The sequence below is a fragment of the Salmo salar genome, chromosome ssa12 (genome assembly GCF_905237065.1).
Source record: "Salmo salar chromosome ssa12, Ssal_v3.1, whole genome shotgun sequence".
In the NCBI taxonomy this organism is placed as follows: domain Eukaryota; kingdom Metazoa; phylum Chordata; class Actinopteri; order Salmoniformes; family Salmonidae; genus Salmo; species Salmo salar.
The window spans coordinates 23,499,775-23,522,330 of record NC_059453.1 but is presented as its reverse complement, the minus strand read 5'-3'; the positions used below and the strand labels follow the sequence as shown (position 1 = coordinate 23,522,330).

The 22,556-nt window shown below is 41.1% G+C and overlaps 1 protein-coding gene across 1 annotated transcript; it reads right to left on the bottom strand.

The window, feature by feature from the left end:
• Nucleotides 1–10,425: 10,425 nt before the first annotated feature.
• LOC106564571 (glutaryl-CoA dehydrogenase, mitochondrial) lies at nucleotides 10,426–17,944 on the bottom strand. Its single transcript, XM_014130714.2, has 12 exons — nucleotides 17,787–17,944; nucleotides 17,213–17,331; nucleotides 17,045–17,080; nucleotides 16,711–16,851; nucleotides 16,234–16,296; nucleotides 15,942–16,112; nucleotides 15,181–15,310; nucleotides 14,006–14,222; nucleotides 13,658–13,761; nucleotides 13,314–13,439; nucleotides 12,949–13,109; nucleotides 10,426–12,461 (listed from the first exon to the last, which is right to left on the bottom strand). Exons 2-12 carry the CDS (start codon nucleotides 17,319–17,321, stop codon nucleotides 12,388–12,390), a joined length of 1,332 nt encoding a protein of 443 aa, XP_013986189.1. The 5' UTR covers nucleotides 17,322–17,331; nucleotides 17,787–17,944; the 3' UTR covers nucleotides 10,426–12,387.
• Nucleotides 17,945–22,556: the final 4,612 nt, after the last annotated feature.

The following is a 22,556-nucleotide window of genomic DNA, read 5'->3' as shown; positions in this document are numbered from 1 at the left end:
AACGACAGATTTTTACCTTGTCAGCTCAGGGATTCGATCTTGCAACCTTTCTAACCACTAGGCTACCTGCCAACCAAGCTCTAACCACTAGGCTACCTGCCACCCCTTATATTGTTAGACACTGTAGCACGTTTACATTATTAGGTACTGTAGCACGTTTACATTATTAGGTACTGTAGGACGTTTACATTATTAGGTACTGTAGCACGTTTACATTATTAGGTACTGTAGCACGTTTACATTATTAGGTACTGTAGCATGTTTACATTGTTAGACACTGTAGCATGCTTACATCAGGTACTGTAGCATGTTTACATTATTAGGTACTATAGCATGTTACCATTATTAGATCATGTAGCATGTTTACAATATTAGGTACTATAGCATGTTTACATTATTAGATACAGTAGCATGTTTACATTATTAGATCATGTAGCATGTTTACATTATTAGATACTGTGGCATGTTTACTGCAACGCCATGAAACTTTCTCTCTTCTAGCATTATGTTAACTGCAACATTATGAAGACATTTCATTACCCATATAGCTGAGGATGTCAAAAACCAATTGTCTACACACAATGTTCCCTCAAACCAGCTGTGCTTTTTGTATAATTTGGCAGTCACTGTCTCCCTACAATAGTTAAATCACAGCACAACTTTGCATGCACCATCACAGGTGTAGAAAAATGTGAATCCTCCAGTTTGGCCAAACCTGCCAGTCACTACAATATCCCTACAATGTCCCAAACTGCAGGGAGCGGTAATCCACTCGTCACATGTTCCAATCTCCAATCCGTTTTAGGATTATCCCAAAATGTCCTCTACCGCACTGGTTATACTGTATCTCTACCTAGCAGGCCTATTCTCCCACTGTGGACTGACATCAGGGCCTGATCTTTATTGGATAACCAAGTTAAACATTAATTTTCCTTGTATAAACACGTTTATGAGTGGTTCAAAATCCAGTAAGACTGTCTCTCGCACATTGACATTCTAGAAACTTGACATAAAAATTCTAGAGTCAGTTCTAGAACATTCAAGTGGAACTCCAGCAGTGTCCCAGTTAGTCTGAGTAAGAACGACCTTTGCGGAGTCCTCATTAGTCCTGCAGTAAGCCCTCTTTACCGGTGTGGAGCGATACCTACTCCCAACGTCAACGTGTCTAAACAGTGTCACTGCTGGGCTTATGCTTTTTATTAGGCCTAGATCTGCTCTTAATAGGGCAGGTAGCTTCAGCCATGTGCTGACTGCCCAAGACAATGTGATATACCTCACCACCCCAAGAGGTCCTGCAGGTGTCGTCTTTGATATTTTTTGTCAACTTACACACATTCTCTCATATATAGTTTCCTACTAAAATGTGTACAGAGTAGTTGGTTTACATCCTCTGGTCATGGTCAAACAGTTGAGTCAAGGTTTATAATCCAATTGACAGTAACACTAATAGTTTGATAGGTTTACCCTATATGAGGTTGAGCATTGTCCTCCAAAGCTGGGGATGAAATTAACTCAGATGAACTTCTGTTCCGTCTCCATAGTAATAGTGTGATGTTCTGCCATCCTAACTGAGCTGCCAGAGAGGACGGAAACAGCTGTTTTAATCACCATTGGTCTCATGGTCACATCCCTGAACAGTTAGTTACCTTCCTCTCTGGCAGCTCAGTTAGGATGGCAGACTATGCCAGAGTTCAATCAATGGTTGAGATGGGAGAACACTGTGGATGGATCCATCGAGACTAACGTGACAATATATCTCATTTCCCGTTGGTACACTAAGCTGCTGTCCTGATAAGATCATTCCATAACAGCTGTCTGTGAGGTTCTGAGCTTCTGCCTCAGATTAAACTGCTCTCTGAGCCTCTAATTCCCTGGCTGAAAAGTAATAAAAGGAGTCTGTATTAGAGAGGGCTAAACTGCATGTGTAATCTTCTCTTTTTAATCCCCATCTTCTGCTCTCCAAATAAAGGAAGACAGGCACTTGAAAGACCCGCACAGATGGGATGAGCACAGTCGCAATCAAGCTTGACGATAAAAGCAATAAAATAGCATAACAATATCAGATCCTATATGCAATATCAGGTAACATCCAGCTTAAATAAGAATAGTTTGTTTTAAGTTGTGTAACACTATACCTTTCTGGAAAACGACATCAATTATGGAACATAACTAGCCACAGGAAGCAACAGGATTGAAATATACTACACTGTACTTGAATTCTACTACTGTGTGCTTACCCTCTAGTATTTGTTTGCATAAGGTAGTGTGTTTCCACTTAAAATACTGTTTAGATAGGCCTATCCCGAACCTCTTCCCAGGCCACCTGTATGGGAATCACAGACTCACCTTAACCTAACCTCACCCCTACTAACTGAATTAATTCAACCCTACTAGTTAATTAGTAAATGAACTAAGCTAATCCTGCTGAAGCCTGGAAATAACCTTAGTATCAGGTGTTATCAAACATAATAAATCTAATACCATATTCGCACAAACATATATTTACACAAAGTCCTCTTTAAGTTGAAGTTTTGAATGTTATCCCACACTCACTTTACCATAACTTTTGACCACAGGATGCTGGTGAGGGGAGGAGTGCTCATTATAATGGCTGGAATGGAAATCATGTGGTTGATACCATTCCATTCATTCTGTTCTAGCCATAGTTATGAGACCGTTCTCCCCAATTAAGATGCCACCAGCTGCCTTTGCTTTTGACACCCGTATTGGTAAAGAAATAATAGACCACAGATATATAGGCCTACCGAACACTCAACATTAGATTCATTATAAAATATGCAAATGTGGCCGTTTTTCTGTGTTTATTGGTAGTTTTAATGTTTAAATGCTCGAGGAGGAAAAGTCACTAGTCTGGTGGTGTCAAAGAGAGGAAGGAAGTGTGGTGACTTGGCACAAATCCGATGGAAAGTTCACAGGGGAAGTCCGGCATCCCTCCTTGTCCCATCGCCATTAATACACAACTGTCAATCTTATGCTATCCCCTCAAGCTTTAAAGAGGGATGATAGGTAACACTTCCATCACTCCGTTTCCGTCATTGCACTGCTCCCACCAACTTTGGTTTTAAATTAGATCCCCCTTTAGTTTCACCTTTAGTTAACCAGATGGTCCCATTGAGGTCAGAAGACCTCTTTGCCAAGGGAAACCTGGCCAAGTGAGGCAGTATCCCTGCCTGTTCAACTGGGGTTTCCTTGATAGGAAAGATGTGAAGAATATGTCCACTTTGGCCAACTCCAGAAAAGGTCCGTCCATATACATTAAGCTTGACGGATATCTGTAACTCTCCAACCAAGTTGGTGAAATTACAAAAGCATCATAAAACCGTCAATCGATTGTGTGCAGTCCTACGATGTCCCGTGATTTTCTTTTCACCCGGTGAATACACAATGATGTGCCCAAAACATTTAAAAGTCTTTCTTTTGCTCCACTGACATTTTGGGATGGAATGTGTTGAGGCTAAACAAGGAAGTTTGGTACTGTTAAAGGGATACTTCGGGATTTTGGCAATGAGGGCCTTTATCTACTTCCCCCGAGTTAGATGAACTTGTGGATACCATTTTTATGTCTCTGTGTCCAGTAAGAGTTTGAAGGAAATTAGAGGTAGTTTCACAAGTCAATGCTAACTAGCGTTAGCGCAATGACTGGAAGTCTATGGGGATCTGCTAGCATGCTACAGGTTTGGTACAGCATAGAGATCTGCTAGCATGCTACAGGTTTGGTACTGAAAATGACATGAGCCATATGAATCAAATTAAGAAGAACACCAGAATAACCGCTAATGGAATAGCTAACTAAATATGGTTTACCAGTACTGTATTAAAATGTACCTTTTTGACTCTAAGCCTACTGTCCTCAAAAGAACCATTAAAATGAGTGTTATTGCACCGTGCCTCGAATGGCTTCAGATTATTCTAGACAAGACACTCATGCTAAGCAATCCTCCATCTTCAGAGCAGGTGGGTCACCTTTGATAAAGTAATTATTGCATCATTCCATGGGTGGTCCCTAGGCCTCTTGCTCTCTTTGTGGTTATTTCACCGTATCTTGTGGGTCAGTGCTTATATTTGTCCTATTTCACACATGTACAAGTGTGTGAATTGGAAAATGTGATTTTGCATATCCCACTTCCCTGAGACACCCTCGGAGAATGGGGTCAAGGCCAGAGTTGGCCATTACTAGCGACATTTCGCTCATACCGCTAGGCTACCTGCCTCCAGTGGTCGGCCTTAGGCGTCCGACTCTCTAATCTCTCGGCCAGGTAGGGAATGGCTCAACGCAGGGCTGTTGACGCTGAGCGAGTGCGGGAAGAAGGAGGGTATGTGGGTTATGACATTCAGCAGCGGGCTGGCCAGAGGGCTCCCCTCGATGGGGGTCATGGGGATGATGACGTTGTCTGTGTCCCAGACGTGGAAGGCGTTGTGGTGGGAGTTGGTCATGATGGGGGGCATGTGGGAAGGACCGCAGGGCTTCAGGTCACCATCCTTCAGGGGGTCAGGCTCCACGGGACCCAGCAGGCAGTCTGTGTGGAGAGAGAGAGAGAAGTGGGGATAGATGGTGTGATTAGCAGCATATAAATGAATGGTGGTTAGAGATATGACTCCATTCTCCTAGGTTTCCCCAGTTCATAAAATGTAGGCTATTATCACATCCAAATCTTTCACAGAGGCCTGCTAAACAACAGAAACACAATGGGTACAACATGTCTTCAGCAGGCAGTCTGTGGATAGAGAGAGGTGGATGGTGTGATTTAGGGCCTACTTTGTACCTACTTAGGCCGATCATGCCTCAAGGAGCATAGGCTATCCACGGCGCTTCGGTGATTAGTAGGATAGAAACGAATGAGGGCCGGTATTACACAATCCCTCCTATACAGTAGATTCTCTCACAAAAGCATTACATTTGCTTGAAGTCAAAATTGTTTTCCACAGAGACCTGCTAACATAAAGTCAATGGGTCCAAAGTATCTTCTCTAAGAAATTCTGCAATTGCAATGATCTATTAATACTCCATTCTAGCCTACAGTGCTGATGAAGTTATACATAATGATGTGTGCAGTCAACATGTTAGTCTGAATCTCATTCCTTATCCCCTAGGTAACCCCCTCGAACCTTTCAACTGCTGTACAGTCAAAAACCTAATAGGCTAAAACATGTCTCAAATGTACAATTATCCATCAATAGATTGATACACTCCAGTGTACACTACATACGGTATGTTCTTTCTACTTAAAACTCTGATCAATATAGTACTGTAACTTTAAACTAGAACACTATTACAGTATGTGCAGGTTACCTATTAAACTAATCACAATGTCCAGTAACATTCCTTGTCCTTAAAGTACCCCCCCCCCAACTACCTGCTATGTCCAGGGCCAGGTCCTTGATGAGGTGACCGACGATAGCGTAAGCCACAGCCACCACCACGACAGCTGCCATCAGCAGATATAGCATGGATTTAGGCAGCTGGATAATGTCCCTAGGAGGAGGCTTATATTCCTTATAGAGAACATCCTCATCATTAATAAAGATTTTTATCAAATGTCCTGCTTTGTCTGTTAGGTTTAAACTTTTCACGACATCCATGTTGGCGGTGTTCGTGGTGGTCCGCTGCTTTGTAATGCAGGATGTTTTCTGCGATGAGTTCCTTCACAACGTCCACAAAGTTACTCCACAATGTCCCAAGGTTGTAGGATTCTCTTATCCAAGCCTTTCAATGAGTCAATGCTGCATGCAGACTTAAATACACGGAATAAGAAGTACATTAACTGACTGTGTATTCATTTCAACAAATGGACACAAAAGTAAACGTATGGAATATTATTCACTCAATATCATAAAAAGAAAATGAGTCATTGATAGAGACTGATTTCAAGTACCACTTCTAAACCCAAATAGGCTGAGGGAAAAACATAAAACGCTCACCTTGGAATTTCAGTTATTCAATTGTAAAGTGAATGCTGTCCGCCAAAATCCTCAACTTTGATCATGTCTTCACAACCACCCGTTCTTTTATGTTCAATTATATTGGGATATGTGATCACGCATAACCCTTTGAAAAAGTGTTCCAGTGTTGCCTAGGTGAGCAAGCAGGGGAGGTTCCTTAGCAGGAGAGCTTGATCTAGTGTAAGTCAGAGAGCACGTGCGGTGGCCACTGTCCAGGGTGCTGAAGGCGCTCTGGCAGTACCCTCTGGTAACAGCGATGAGAGAATAGCGCACCGAGACAGGATTGGCAGATTACTGCGAGAGAACAAGAAACCTTGGGTAGTCCCGCCCCCTAATCCAATCCCCCATGATCAAACCAGAGGATCAGAACAGAAGTCAATGCAAAAGAAGGTAGTGTCGGTTGACAATCAGCTAATCTCTCGTGGACAGATGAAACGGCGAGAATCTCTCAAGGCTCACGTAGAATTGTGATTACGAGCAGCAGTAGTTCCTGGTTTGGGGTTTTCGTCATTTATTCACTGAAGGCGGTGCTTAAGATGGTGTGGTGATTTTCAAGCCCATGTGCAGATGATAAAAGGTTTCCACTAGATTCCACAGCTACAAAGTCAAAATTGGCTATATTTGCTTCCTTCTTTTGCACTAAGGTAATGACTGAATGCCAAATCACCCCCTTCCCCATGCCCCTCGGCCCTCCATTTGCCTTCACACGCACCTCCGCCATATGCACAAGTGTCCCTCAAAGCTGAGGGAGTGAAAAAAAACGTGTACCTAACCATAAACATCAATGCCTTTCTTAAAATCAATACACAAGTATATATTTTTAAACCTGCATATTTAGTTAATATTGCCTGCTAACATGAATTTATTTTAACTAGGGAAAATGTGTCACTTCTCTTGCAACAGAGTCAGGGTATATGCAGCAGTTTGGGCCGCCTGGCTCGTTGCGAACTGTGAAGACTATTTCTTCCTAACAAAGACAGCCGACTTCGCCAAACGGGGGATGATTTAACAAAAGCGCATTTGCGAAAAAAGCACAATCGTTGCACGACTGTACCTAACCATAAACATCAATGCCTTTCTTAAAATCAATACACAGAAGTATATATTTTTAAACCTGCATATTTAGCTAAAAGAAATCCAGGTTAGCGGGCAATATTAACCAGGTGAAATTGTGTCACTTCTCTTGCGTTCATTGCACGCAGAGCCAGGGTATATGCAACAGTTTGGGCCGCCTGGCTCGTTGCAAAACTAATTTGCCAGAATTTTACGTAATTATGTCATAACATTGAAGGTTGTGCAATGTAACAGGAATATTTAGACTTAGGGATGCCACCCGTTAGATAAAATACGGAACGGTTCCGTATTTCACTGAAAGGAAAAACGTTTTGTTTTTGAGATGATAGCTTCCGGATTCGACCATATTAATGACCTAAGGCTCGTATTTCTGTATGTTTATTATATTATAATTAAGTCTATGATTTGATAGAGCAGTCTGACTGAGCGATGGTAGGCACCAGCAGGCTCGTAAGCATTCATTCAAACAGCACTTTTGTGTGTTTTGCCAGCAGCTCTTCGCTGTGCTTCAAGCGTTGCGCTGTTTATGACTTCAAGCCTATCAACTCCAAAGATTAGGCTGGTGTAACCAATGTGAAATGGCTAGCTAGTTAGCAGGGTGCGCGCTAATAGCGTTTCAAACATCACTCGCTCTGATACTTGGAGTAGTTGTTCCCCTTGCTCTGCATGGGTAACGCTGCTTCGAGGGTAGCTGTTGTCGATGTGTTCCTGGTTCGAGCCCAGGTAGGAGCGAGGAGAGGGACGGAAGCTATACTGTTACACTGGCAATACTAAAGTGCCTATAAGAACATCCAATAGTCAAAGATATATGAAATACAAATCGTATAGAGAGAAACAGTCCTATAATTCCTATAATAACTACAACCTAAAACTTCTTACCTGGGAATATTGAAGACTCATGTTAAAAGGAACCACCAGCTTTCATATGTTCTCATGTTCTGAGCAAGGCACTTCAACGTTAGCTTTCTTACATGGCACATATTGCACTTTTACTTTCTTCTCCAACACTTTGTTTTTGCATAATTTAAACCAAATTGTTTCATTATTTGAGGCTAAATTGATTTTATTGATGTATTATATTAAGTTAAAATAAGTGTTCATTCAGTATTGTTGTAATTGTCATTATTACAAATAAAAATAAAACGTTAAAAAAAAATCGGCGGATTAATCGGTATCTGCTTTTTTTGGTCATCCAATAATCGGTATCGGTGTTGAAAAATCATAATCGGTCAACCTCTAATTTCACCAAACAAAGACAGATATGCAACTACAGAGGACAAACATAAGTACCAGGTAGGTGTTTCATATTATTATAATTTTTTTATATTGACCTTGGTTGTATCGATGTAGTCTGAACTAGATTCCACAAAGCCTGGTCTCTGCTCCACTCCGTTGGTGGAATCTACATAAACCTCCTTCACCATGGAGTGGAGTCCACTAGACCAGCGGTTCCCAAACTGTGGGGTACGTGCTCGGCAGGGAACTCAGTCCGGCTTTCAACTTACTCTGGAAAGTTGTAATAGTAGTCACCTTGTCCTAAAGAGATTTACACGGTTATCAAAACGTCATGCCAGGGTAAGCCTGAGTGGCGCAGAGGTTTAAGGCACTGCATCTCAGTGCAAGAGGTTTCGCTACAGTCTATGGTTCGAATCCAGGCTATATCACATTCGGACGTAATTGGGAATCCTATAGGGTGGTGCACAATTGGTCCGGGGAAGGCTGTCATTGTAAATAAGAATTTGTTCTTAACTGACTTGCCTAGTTAGAGGTTCAAATAACAAAATATTTAAGCCTACACAAGACACAGCCCACATTTTAAGTGTTTCTAAAATCCCCTATGGAAAAAAAATGTATGGTGGAAAAACGATTGGAACCATTTCTGTGTTTGACTGTCAGGTTTTATGGGTATTAGGCCTCATATTATGGTACTCTATTCAGAAGTAAAACAGGAAATATTTTACTTCATTCCCAAGAGAATTGTACTTCTAAAGTAACCTAGATTAACAATCAGCAGCATCAGCAGGATTGTATAATGTTCGACTGTGGCTGTGTTAACTCAAATCAAATGTTATTCCCTCAAAATAAATAGCTGATCCTGAAAGGCTCTCAATATTGCCCCACTAGCGCTCGAGGCTAACGTTAGTTAGCTATTTTCCCGGAAACTAACAGGCGCGTAATTTGACATTCCATCTCAAAAACAAAGGTTTATTTTTCTTACACGACGCTTGTAGTAAGTAGCTAGCTATTTTTGAAACATTATACTCAGAGAATTGTAAAAAGGTCGTACCATTATTAACTAGCTTGCAAGCCAGGATATAGTACCAAAACTAGCTAGCTAACGTTAGCTTGTAAACAAGCCGCATCGTCGGTGCAAGCGAGCTTCGGGTTTTAATGAATGTAACGGCAGTACTAGACAAAATGCAATAACGTAAGCTAGCCAACTAGGTAATGTTACCTGTAGAAACAGACTTTTCAAATAGCTGTCTTCTATAGGGTTCGTCGTTTTTCATTCCAGTGCAGTTAGTAAAATGTTTCCTGTCCATCCTACTGTCACAGCTGGCTAGTTCATTTCTTATCCACCAACTAACGTTACCTACCTAACAGTTAGTTAACGTTAGCTGAAACAGCGACCCCCACTGTTCTGTCACGCGAAGTGCATTGCCATTGTACCTCCAGATATATGGCGAAAGTCTGAACATTCACATTTATTTCTCATATGTAATCTGAAGATCTGCAAATGGATGCCTTTTTCTTTGACAAGCTGCCTTCCACCTCACAATCAACTCCTAAACCCAGACATGAGACTTCCCAGGTACAGCTATTGATTGACCTTTTCTGACATTATATATCTAGTTACAGTAGATAGTTAAATGGATTTACATCGTTGATTCTAATAGTTCCGCTGTATGTTCTTGTGATTGCAGATTAATGTCTCCTGCCTCCAGATGGACCCTGATGAAGGTCTTGGCACTGACCACGATTCAACCAATGAGCGATCTTCATTCATGACCATGAGCACTAATGAGAGTCAGGAACACCAGATAAGGTATTTAAATCCCTAGTCAAGACTCTTTATTTGTTCGTGAATAGTTCAAGTCCTACTCCGTTCTCCGTTTCAGCTCATTTGTCGCGCGATTTGGGGACACATAGTAAAGGAAGAAACTCAAAGGAAAGTCACTTAATCTGTGGAAAGTCAACCAATGCGTTAATGTTGATTTAAGATGAATTAACTAAATGTACTTTCTTGCTTTAAGTTCCAGGATAGATGACATTGGCAAGAAGGTCCAGGACCTGGTTGGGAAGATAAACGACAGCCGGACCATGGACCAGACGATTATGGACAACTTTCAGGACAAGCTAGTGGAAAAGGTATGTAGCTAACTGCCAACATCACGGTTTATCAAACCACATTTTATTGGTTGTGTACACATATTTAGCAGATGTTATTGCGGGGGTAGCAAAATGCTTATGTTCCTAGCTCCAACAGTGCAGTAATACCTAACAATACACGCAAATCCCCAAAATAAAAAAGGAATTAAGAAATATAAAAATATTAGAACGAGCAATGTCAGAGTCCATATATACACACATATATATATATATATATATATATGTATATATATGTGTGTGTTAAGGCATTATGGACAGTATATGAATAGAAAAGCTGTGTACAGAAGTAGTTATATGGGAAAAGCCTTGACTAGAATACAGTATATACATATGAAGTGGGTAAAACAGTATGTAAAGGTCATTAAAGTGACCAGTGTTCAATGACTATGTACATAGGGCATAGTTATCACATCAGTTGCTCAACAATTGAAAATGTACTTTCCCAATGTGTATTTACTTCAAGAAACCAAATGCACATATGTATAAATGGGTATGTTATATTTGTAGGCCATTGTGTTGTACAACATTGTCATAGACTGTCCAACAGTTTCATTATAGCGTACTCTACATACTATTCTATGTCAATGCTCTCCATCAGGTGGGTGAGATCTGCGGGCAGATGAAGGAGCACATGTACACTGTCTACGAGGAAAACAGCCATGCCATGCAGGCCACGCTCCAGGAGCTTACTCTGGTGCTGGAGAGCTGCAGTAGGCTCAACACTGAGCTACACGCCGTCTCCCAGGCCCTGGCAGGACTCAACAGGGGCCTGACTCTGCACCGGAGTAGTGAGTGACTACACTCTTATAAATAAAGGGTTCCAAAAGGGTTCTTTGGCTGTCCCCATAGGAGAACCCTTCTTGCTTCCAGGTAGTTTCCTTTTAGTTCCAGGTAGTACCCTTTTGGGTTCCATAAAGAACCCTTTACACAGAGGGTTCTACATGGAAACGAAAAAGGGTTCTCCTGTGGGGACAGCCGAAGAGCCCTTTTGGAAACCTTTTTTCTAAGTGTAGTTTGACAGCCTTTGGACAGCCATTGATGACCCCACTGTACTGTGCCAGCCCCGTGCGGTGGTTGGTTATAGAATAACTGTGCTGGTTCAAGTGTAGACTAGCTAATTAAATATACCTGCTCTGCAGTTTTAAGTCTGGTGCTTTTGGAAGTACTGTTTTGGTTAATAAACCTGAGTGTGTTGTTACAAAGCCATGGCTCGCTTCTTTGTCATTTCAGTTAGTGTGATTGCATGTCAATGGCTTTTTTGACCAGATAATGTGAAATAATGAGAAAAAAAAATTCCTTTGCAAGTGAGTCCCTAATCCTATGACTATTTCGATATGGCAGATCATTGAATTGGGACATTCTCTGTCCTCAAAAAGGGCACTGATTTAAGTCAGCCGTCGGTATCACAATTACGAAATTATACAATTCATAATTTCAAAATATGCTTTATGTTCAGTTCATTTCTTTCACCTAGAAATAAATCAAATAGACCAGTTGTGAAATCTGGTCTAATCAAATCTGGTCAAATCTCTAAAGCAAAACAAAACCGTCTCATATTTGGACACAGTGTTTCTTTCAGGTTCAACCTCTCACCCATTAAGATATGTTATGGAATAAGTTATATTTCTAATCTATACAGATCCCGTATCACCGTAATAGGAGACTGAAGCTACTGTATCAACATTCAAGCTGACATAGTATTTCAATCGTCGATTGATTGAGTACAGGTACATAAGCAAAACAAAACCGTCTCATATTTGGACCTAGTGTTTCTTTCAGGTTGACTTTTACTTTAATATACTCTCACCAAACAGAGGCACTTGGGGATGGAAGTCCATCAGGAGTCAGGCACACACCCTCAGTGATTACTTCTCAGAAGACAGATAGATGGGTAGCTCAAGGCTTTCCCAGTCTACTTTAAGTCCGTTATTCAGTCCGTTGTAATAGGACAAGGAGGAGAGTTTACTTCTCAACAGTGAATGACTGCAGGCCAGTGATGGCTCGGCCCAGGATCAAGGCATGGATGTCATGGGTACCTAGAAGAACAAGCAAAGACAACGGCATTGTGGGTTGATTATTTGATAAGAGAAATGTGCAAGTGAGGCTAAACTTTGGATTTAAATTACATTAGATATTGTAGGGATATATAATACATACATACTGAGAACACAGTAGGTTGGTGGCATCTTAATTGGGGAGGATGGGCTCGTGGTAATGGCTGAAGCTGAATAAGTGGAATGGTATCAAATACATCAAACACATGGTTGATGCCATTCCATTTACTCCGTTCCAGACATTATTATGAGCCGTCCTCCCCTCAGCAGCCTCCACTGACTGAGATTTATACCACAAAAACAACAAGTAACTGTAACACTTAATTTGTACACTACTGACCTCTGCTGGTTATCCAGTCTCATTGTCTCACTCCAATCCAGACTACTTTCTGCTCATGTTCCAATCACCTGTTCTTCTATCCAACCTTTCCATCCTTTAAACACCATATTCAATCAATCTTCTCCTCACCTTCGTATGTGTTGACGGCCTCCAGGTTCATGACGTGTCTGATAATGTGGTACTCGTCTGCGATGCCGTTGCCTCCCAACATGTCTCGGGCCTGCCTGGCGATGTCCAGGGACTTCCCACAGCTGTTCCTCTTCAGCATGGAGATCATCTCAGGGGCCGCTCTGAGGGAGGGAAGACAGACAGGATAGAGGTCAGTGTTTAATATAATGAAGAAAGATGGACACATACAGTACACACACAGAGATAGTCTCTCTTCACATATTCAACATGAAACTAGTACACAGACCAATGCATAAACACACACTGCAGTCTCTCCTCACATCCAAAAGCAAACATTTCGCTCACTCAGTGGGTACTCCACTCACTTCTTGTCGTCGATGAGTCTGCCTAGGGCCAGACAGGACTGCAGGCCGATGGTGATCTCTGTCAGCATGTCCGCCATCTTCTTCTGCATCAGCTGGTTCCTGGCAAGGGGCACGCCAAACTGGATCCTGAATGGACCAAAACAAAAGAGAGCGAATCAGATGTCAGCAACATATAATATGGTCCTAAAATGCTGAAAGAAGTCAGGATGGCAGCTTGACTCCCTTCAATACTCTTTACTACTGAGCTAACGTGTTCCTGAACAAGCTACTTCATCCGTTCATACCAAAAAGTGCTCTGAAATAATAGAGTTGATGACATAATGAGTAGGGGGAGAGGTGTTTACCTGTCCAGTGTGTACTGGCGGGCAGCGTGGAAGCAGAACTCGGCAGCACCCAGAGCTCCCCAGGCGATACCATAGCGGGCGTTATTCAGACAGCCGAAGGGACCCTGACCACAAATGAGACATATACAGTATGATCAGTTCAATATATTATATTTTAACAGAACACCTTTTCTTCATCTTTAGAGAACTGACTTTGTTTTCTAGATCACATCTCGAGAGTTCCCTTAAACATACAGTATCTCGGCCAGCAGCTTTGATTCAGTCAGAATTGTTCCTATAGTAAATAATTCCATTTACAGTATTCTAAACAGCATTATTTGTTTGAGTCCAACAGTTAGGCTTACTCACAGCCAGTCCAGAGACGTTGGGCAACATATTCTCTTGGGGCACCTCCACCTCGTCCATCAGGATCATGCCCGTGGCCGACGCCCGCAGAGAGAACTTGCCCTCGATCTTAGGCGTTGCCAGGCCCTTCATGCCACGCTCCAGGATGAAACCTCTGATCCTGCCATCCTCACACTTAGCCCAGACCACCGCGATGTCCGCCACGGGTGAGTTGGTGATCCTGGGGGATAGGGGAGAGAATACGTTAAGTTAGTTACCCATAGTGAGAGTTAGGGTATTATAGGTTCAACTACATCATATGCGAGGGTAAGGGCATATAATATGGTGGGGGGGACGCAGGCAGGGAAAAGCTAGAGGGCCAACTATAAGAGCTCATAATTATGGCCCTGAGTTTTAATACAAGGGCAATGTGGATACTGCTTGCATTACGAAACATATATAGAGACGTAACAGTGCAAACAGTCTGGCATGGGCTTTGCCAACAACTGGTGTAAGGTTACTGCATCTATATATGGATTGCTATGCATGAAGCTGTGCATGAGGTCCCTCTCATTACGTTCTTTCCATAATGAGACAGTCACACGTACATCTAACCTTTATGTCATGCCACCTAAAGTTCCCACAGTGTAGACAACAAACATTGTGGAAGTACTGTTTTTTACACCTGCATTTTTCAGCATCCATATAACTGAAGGGATATGTCTCCTCATTGGGACATTTTATAGCACAAATCACATTTTATTGGTCACATACACATGGTTAGCAGATGTTAATGCAAGTGTAGCGAAATGCTTGTGCTTCTAGTTCCGACCATGCAGTAATATCTAACAAGTAATCTAACAATTTCACAACAACTACCTCATACACACAAGTGTAAAGGAATGAATAAGAATATGTACATATAAATATATGGATGAGCGATGGCCGAACGGCATAGGCAAGATGCAGTAGATGGTATAGAGTACAGTATATACATTTGAGATGAGTAATGTAGGGTATGTAAACATTAGGGTTAGGGTTAATTGACTCATAACTACTCTACCTACCTAGCCTGGTCTTTCAAAGAAGTGAACTAAAGCAGAAACAGAATGGTATGGTAACCCAGACTAGAACCTACCCAGTCAGACATACATGCAGACTGGTCAGATAGACTGGTAGCCAGGTTAGAAGAACCTTACCATGTCTTGGCTCCGCTGATGGTGAAGGTGCTACTAGAGGGGTTGTACTTGGCCTTGGTCTCCATGCCCGCGGGGTCACTGCCGTGGTTGGGCTCAGTCAGGCCGAAACAGCCCAAGATCTCCCCACGAGCTGCAGCATTACACAGAGAGAGATGGTATTATGAAGAGGCCTTATCTAACTGGAATATGAGCTCTGCTTCAGTCTGCATTAGTTGAATTCTCAATTTCACACCACAATTACTTTGTACAACAACTTAGACTTTTGTCTATGTGCCAATATTAACTATGTATAAACACTTGTTGTTTGTTCATCTACATTATTTTTCTTCATACTTATGAACTGAAACCCAACACAGTTTCTAAACCGAAAATTATTGGTTCGGTCAGTATCAACCATTTATTGAGGACATTGATATCGATAATAACAATAAGTAGCCTTTACTATAGGAATGTGAAGTTTGAAATGAAGTAAGTCTGGGCTATTGCTAATATGGGCTATTGCTAATGGGACAATTGATATCTGAGTGAGTGCGGGTTTTTCCTTTCTTCAATCGATAGCTACAACATCTAAAGTAGTTGAAGTAGTTTTAAGGGTAATGTAAAAAAGTAACTGGCACACATTAACGTTATGAATTTATCGTTCAATTTATCGTGATACTACAGTCAATTTATCAGGATATGGATTTTTTTCCATATCGCCCAGCTCTAGTATCTATACCATGTGTCATTTTACTATGGAATATATAGTAGTTATTGCTTACCTAGCCTGGGTAGCCACTTCTCCTTCTGTTCCTCTGTGCCGTAGGCGTTGATGGGGTGCATCACCAGTGAGGACTGGACACTCATGACTGACCGGTAGCCACTGTCCACCCTCTCCACCTCCCTGGCAATGAGCCCGTAGGCCACGTAGCTGGTGCCGGCACAACCATAACCTGGGTGAAGAAGAGACAAAGTTGAGGAAGAAGGACAATTAGTGGACTAATCGAGTTGAGCATGAAGATTGAATATGAACACATCAATAAAAGGATGATGCATGTTTCATATGTTATTTACCTTGGATGGTTGGCCCCAAGACACCCAGCTCTCCCATCTCTGAGACAATCTCACGATGGAAATCTGTGGGGGGGAACAAACAAACAGAAAGTGAGCATGAATAAATAGTTTATAGAGAAGTTCATTGTGCAACATGAGAAGTCGTCTCTCCAGGAATAGCACCTCAGCCTGTGTTTACAGTTGTGTCTGTTGGCCATGTGTCAGTGCTGACATTTATCTCCGTTGGCCATGTGTCAGTGCTGACATTTATCTCCGTTGGCCATGTGTCAGTGCTGACATTTATCTCCGTTGGCCATGTGTCAGTGCTGACATTTATCTCCGTTGGCCATGTGTCAGTGCTGACATTCATCTCCGTTGGCCATGTGTCAGTGCTGACATTCGTGTCCGCTGGCCATTTGTCAGTGCCTCAGCTTGTCGCTGTTGGCCATGGCCATGCCTCAGCCTATGTCTGTGCTTACACACTGCGTCAGTGCTTACGTTCGTGTCTGTTGGCCATGATGATGCGTGGCATTAGTTTCTCCTGGCAGTAGGTCCTGAAAGAGTCTCTGATCATCACCTCCTCCTCTGTCAGCAGGCCGTCCAGCTCCAGGGCGTCACGCCAGTTAAACTGCACCTTGGCTGTAGAGGGCCATGGGAATTAGAACATGAGGCGACACAAACATGGTGATGTCATACTGTCCACCACCACGTTTCATAATATAATACACCATGTCTGTATGTGTAGCCAGTGGCACCTAGCGGTGAAATGTACACATGATGCGGTTTGTCCAATACTGTAGCTTTACAAGTTTAACTTGTATAAATTACTTACGTGTTTTAACTGGCTTCTTGGCGACCACTTCGGCTTCTGAAAGAGTCAACTGCACAATAAGTAATCAACCGAGACCAACAAAAAAGCAGCAATACATTCTAGACTCTTAAAAATGTCACTTTAATTCAATCCCATTCTATGTTATTATATGCTCACATGTAAACTCACCGTTTTGGGCTGGTGAAGCTGCTGCTGTGCCCTGTGCCCGGGAGGCTGAGATTGCAGCACATTTCTTAGCGTTGGAGAGCAAACGAGTCACAGCACCTCTGAGAGCCATGGTACACAGTCTGAAAGAAACACAAGACACATTTAACGGTATACTAAGGAGAGTGAAGAGTATACATTTACAAAACATGATATTATCATATTATCAAATGAATTATTCATTTTGAGAAAAATGTATGACATTTAAAACAATGTGATGGTCAAAAATCACATTTGAAGCATTTTAGTGACAATACTGTAACATACTGTACCAATAATGGCAGTTATAATCAAATGGAAAAAAATCCTATGGTACAGATTCTTGTTTTAATATAATTTTCCTGGTGTTCCATAGCTCTATTTGAACGAATAAGATAAGAAATGTCATGTTTTATGGTAGCTGTCCTTCATTACACAAGCCTGTTACAAAACATTGTATAACACATGTTAAACAGTAGCAGTAAAAACAAGTCTTCCTCCGCAATAATGTAAGATTGCAGTGAGCAACTTCATGCACAACATAGTATCATTACTGTACCTGTTCTTGTCTGATAATTATTTCCGATGATCTGATAATGTTGGCCTTATCTCAGGCAACGCTGGTTGTTTTGTAATCGCTGGAGTGTGACGTCAAATGGCTCCACGTGAGGGCGTGGGGACAGCTTTACAAGCCAATAGACACGACACCTGTGAAGTAGAAGATTATGCAACAGAGTGCGTTATGAAACTTAGATTTTGTTAACCTTGAATTAAAGCATTACAAAAAATGTATATATATTTGCATTATAAAACTATTTAGAGTGTAATGATTCATAAAGTTATGTGTGGGTTAAATACTTTTTGTCATTGATTTTTCTTTTTGGAACTTTTTCCAAAAGTGAAGAATGCCACACTCAAAATGGCGCTAATGTATAGCCATCTGGCCGAGGGCATGTCGTGGGCGTTGGCACACTTCCTTCCCATCTCATTGGCTGTGAGTATATAAATGCCGCGTTCAAATGCTAGTCGGAACTAGGAACTCGGAATTTTTTCTATTTGCAGGTATATCTCACTGATCATCCCCAAAGCCAACACCTCATTTGGCCGCCTTTCCTTCCAGTTCTCTGCTGTCAGTGACTGGAACGAATTGCAAAAATCGCTGAATTTGGAGACTTTTATTTCCCTCACGTACTTTAAACATCAGCTACCTGAGCTGCTAACTGATCACTGCAGCGTACATAGTCCATCTGTAAATTGCCCACCCAATCTACCTACCTCATCCCCATACTGTTTTTATTTTATTTACTTTTCTGCTCTTTTGCACACCAGTATCTCTACTTGCACGTCATCATATGCTCATTTATCACTCCAGTGTTAATCTGCTAAATTGTAATTATTCGCTCCTATGGCCTATTTATTGCCTACCTCCTCATGCCTTTTGCACACACTGTATATAGACTTTATTTTTTTCTGCAGTGTCATTGACTTGTTTATTGTGTTACTGGCTTGTTTATTGTTTACTCCATGTGTAACTCTGTGTTGTTGTCTGTGTCACACTGCTTTGCTTTATCTTGGCCAGGTCGCAGTTGTAAATGAGAACTTGTTCTCAACTAGTCTACCTGGTTAAATAAAGGTGAAATAAAAAAGAATTGAAAGAATATATATATGTTCGTCATATGCCGCCTTCAAAACAAATGGCAACTGGGAACTCGGAAATCTCCGACTTCCGATTTCAGTGCGCTCAAGACAACTGGAAACTCGGAAAAAACGAGCTCTGACTGGGAAATATTATTTTGAACGGTCATCCAAGTCGGAATTCCAACTCGGGAACTCGGGCCTAGAGACTTTCCGACTTGAAGATCACTGACGTCATAATTTGATCTCGTATATTTCCGAGTTCCCAGATGTCTTGAATGCACCACTAGATTGTAAAAAATAGGTCCAGGTGGCAAATGGCCATGTGCTTCTGAAGACTAGGTTCAAAATACTGTATCTTAAACCAAGCCCGAAGACACCACAATTGTATAGGAGTGTAGTATTAAAAGTATTATCCAATTATAGTGTTTATTTACCATACCATACATATATTTGTTAAAAAACAAAAAACATATTTGTTGAACGTTTTCAATTAAACATATTGAGAAATGAAATGTAGGCTTTATATTAGGCAGTGGTGGAAAGAGTACACAATTGTCATACTTGAGTAAAAGTAATGATATCTTTAATAGAAAATTACTCAAGTAAAAGTGAAAGTCACCCACTAAAATACTACTTGAGTAAAGTCTAAAAGTATTTGGTTATAAATATACTTAAGTATCAAAAGTAAAAGTAAAAGTATAAATCATTTCAAATTCCCTACATTAAGCAAACCAGACAGCACGATGTGCTTGTTTTTTTTATTTATGGATAGCCAGGGGAACATTCGAACACTTAGGCAATAATTTACAAACAAAGCCTTTGTGTTTAAGGAGTCCTCCAGATAAGAGGCAATAGGGATGACCTGGGATGTTGTCTTGATAAGTGTGTGAATTTAACAATTTTCCTGTCCTGCTAAGCATTCAAAATGTAATGAGTACTTTTGGGTGTCAGGGAAAATGTATGTAGTAAAAATTATATACTTTTCTTTAGTAATGTAGTGAAGTAAAAGTTGTCCAAAATATAAATTGTAAAGTACAGACACCCACAAAAACTACTTAAGTAGTACTTTAAAGTATTTTTACTTAAGTACTTTACGCCACTGATATTAGGCTATGTGGCATTTAATCAGAATTGAATGAGATAAGCCTAAAATTGTTTGTTTGGTGAACAACATGTGTGGTTGGGATATTTTCATATAGAAAAAGTAAATAGCTCAACACGATACTTTGAATAGATCAGTTTGCTGAATGAAATGTGTGTATAATGATTACAGTTGTCAATGCAAATTAACAACAATATAAAATTCATTATGCAGAAAGGATTAATTAGGCAAAAATGATTACTTCCAAGCATTCAAAGGCCAGAAAACTAAATATAAGAAGCGGAACCTCATTCATTATTCATGGTATGTTATGTTAGACGAATCTTGGCATAGTTCATCCACATGACACCCCTGAAAGCAAGGATAGGGTTGTCAGGGCTGACCACAATAGCCTCTATTTGCTATGTCACCCGGCCTACACGGTTGCTGAGGTACGATCTCTCTCTCTCTTAATTCAATTGAAAGGGGCTTTATTTCACTTGTTTTGGCAATGTAAACACATGTTTCCCATGCCAAAACAAGTGAAATAAACAATAAACAAAAGTGAGAAGATACAAAACATCAACAAAAACCGATTTGAGTTTAACAGTAAATATTGCACTGAAAAAGGTTTAAAGAAAGATAAAGACATTTCAAGTGTTATATTATCAGCTATGTACAGTGTTTTAGCAATGTGCAAAATAATTGTGGTACGAATAGTAGGGGAAGATAAATAAACAGATAAGTATTGGTGGTATTTACAATGTTGTTTGTGCTCCACTGGTTGCCCTTTTCTCAAGGCAACGGGCCACAAATCGTGCTGCTATGAATGCACACTGCGGTATTTCACCTAACAAATATGGGAGTTTATCAATGTTTGATTGTTTTCAAATTCTTTGTGAGTCTGTGTGATCTGTGAGAAATATGTATCTCTAAAATTGTCATTCTGAAGGTTAGGAAGTGCAGCTTAGTTTCCACCTCATTTTGTGGGCAGTGGGCACATAGCCTGTCCTCTCTTGAGAGCCAGGTCTGCCTATGGCGACCTCTATCAATAGCAAGGCTATGCTCACTGTCTGTACATAGTCAAGGATTTTCTTAATTTTGGGTCAGTCACAGTGGTCCTGTATTCTGCCACTGTATACTCTCTGTTTAGGGCCAGATAGCATTCCAATTTTCTCTGTTTCATGGTTGATTCTTTCCAGTGTGTCAAGTAATTGTGTGCTGTCCTGGAGCTCTGTGGGGTCGTTTTATGTTTGTGAACACAGCCAGCTGGCTGAGGAGCAAAAACAGCTGGCTGGGGAGACTTTTCTTTAGGTTTGTCTCTCTGCAGGTGAGAGCTTTGTGGTGGAACGTGTCAACATCGCTTCCTTTTAGGTGGTTATATAATTGAACAGCTCTTTTTTGGAGCGTATAGTCCTAATGCTCTGCATGCATTGTTTGGGGTTTTGCGTTGTACCTAAAGTATATTTTTGGATGTTTGTCCCATATTGTGAATTCTTGGTTGCTGAGTGGACCCCAGACTGCACAACCATAGAGGGCAATGGGTTCTATAACTGATTGAAATATTTTTAGCCAGATCCTGATTGTGATGTCGAGTTTTATGTTCCTTTTGATGGCGTAGAAGGCCCTTGCCTTACCTTTTAGATTGTTCACAGCCTGGTGGAAGTTACCTGTGGTGTTGATGTTTAGGCCGAGGTAGCTATAGTTCTTTGCAGTGGCGATTTTAGCATGTAAATCTTGGTGGGGCAAAAATAAATAAAAGTGGGATGCATGCCAGCAAAGCCACAACACAACACTAAACAATACATTAATTGTACTATAAACGGTTCCCACAAACTGTTAGGGCCTACATAAAGCTGTCCAAACAGCAGTCCCAACATTTTACCACTGCTACACCTGGCTATCAGCGGAGCCTTGTCTGGTAGCAAAACAGTCATTCAGCCTCATTTACTGCCTTTTAAAAAAACATAGCTCCTATGGCTGACTTGCTTAAACAAATGTGTACATGTACAAACTGTGGCATAAGGGGACGACAAGCGGATAAAAGGCAATCCATAATTTTGATTAAAACATCAATGAGTGAGCTAGGATGGACGTAGTCAATATACATTTTTTTAAGCACTTTTGAAATGTACAGCGACAGAATTCAGAACATGGGCTGTTCTTACAGTGTTCTCCCTGTACACCAAGTCAGAACCATATAATAAATAAAGGGGGCATATAAACACACAATGAAAGCTCTTACAATATTCTCTAAAACCTTTCTCTTAAACAGGCTATAGGCTACATGTGCACCACCAAGTCAGAACAGTAGGCGAAATTAAGAGGGGTAAATAGACCAAATTATTAGGGTGAGGCACATCTTACTACACAACATACACTTGGTATTACTTTCTTAGCTACTCCCTGGCATAGTACATAATCTATGCAGCAGCATACAATACATTTTTGGACACACCTTGTTGTGCTGTGCTCACTTGAACAGGAAGGTGGAGCGGCGGTCCTTCATGGTCAAATGTTGATATCAAAGTTTGTCATTCTCTGGATTTATGGTGCTTTCAAAACATCTGGGAACTCTGAAAAAAACTTGGTCGAAATATGATGACGTCA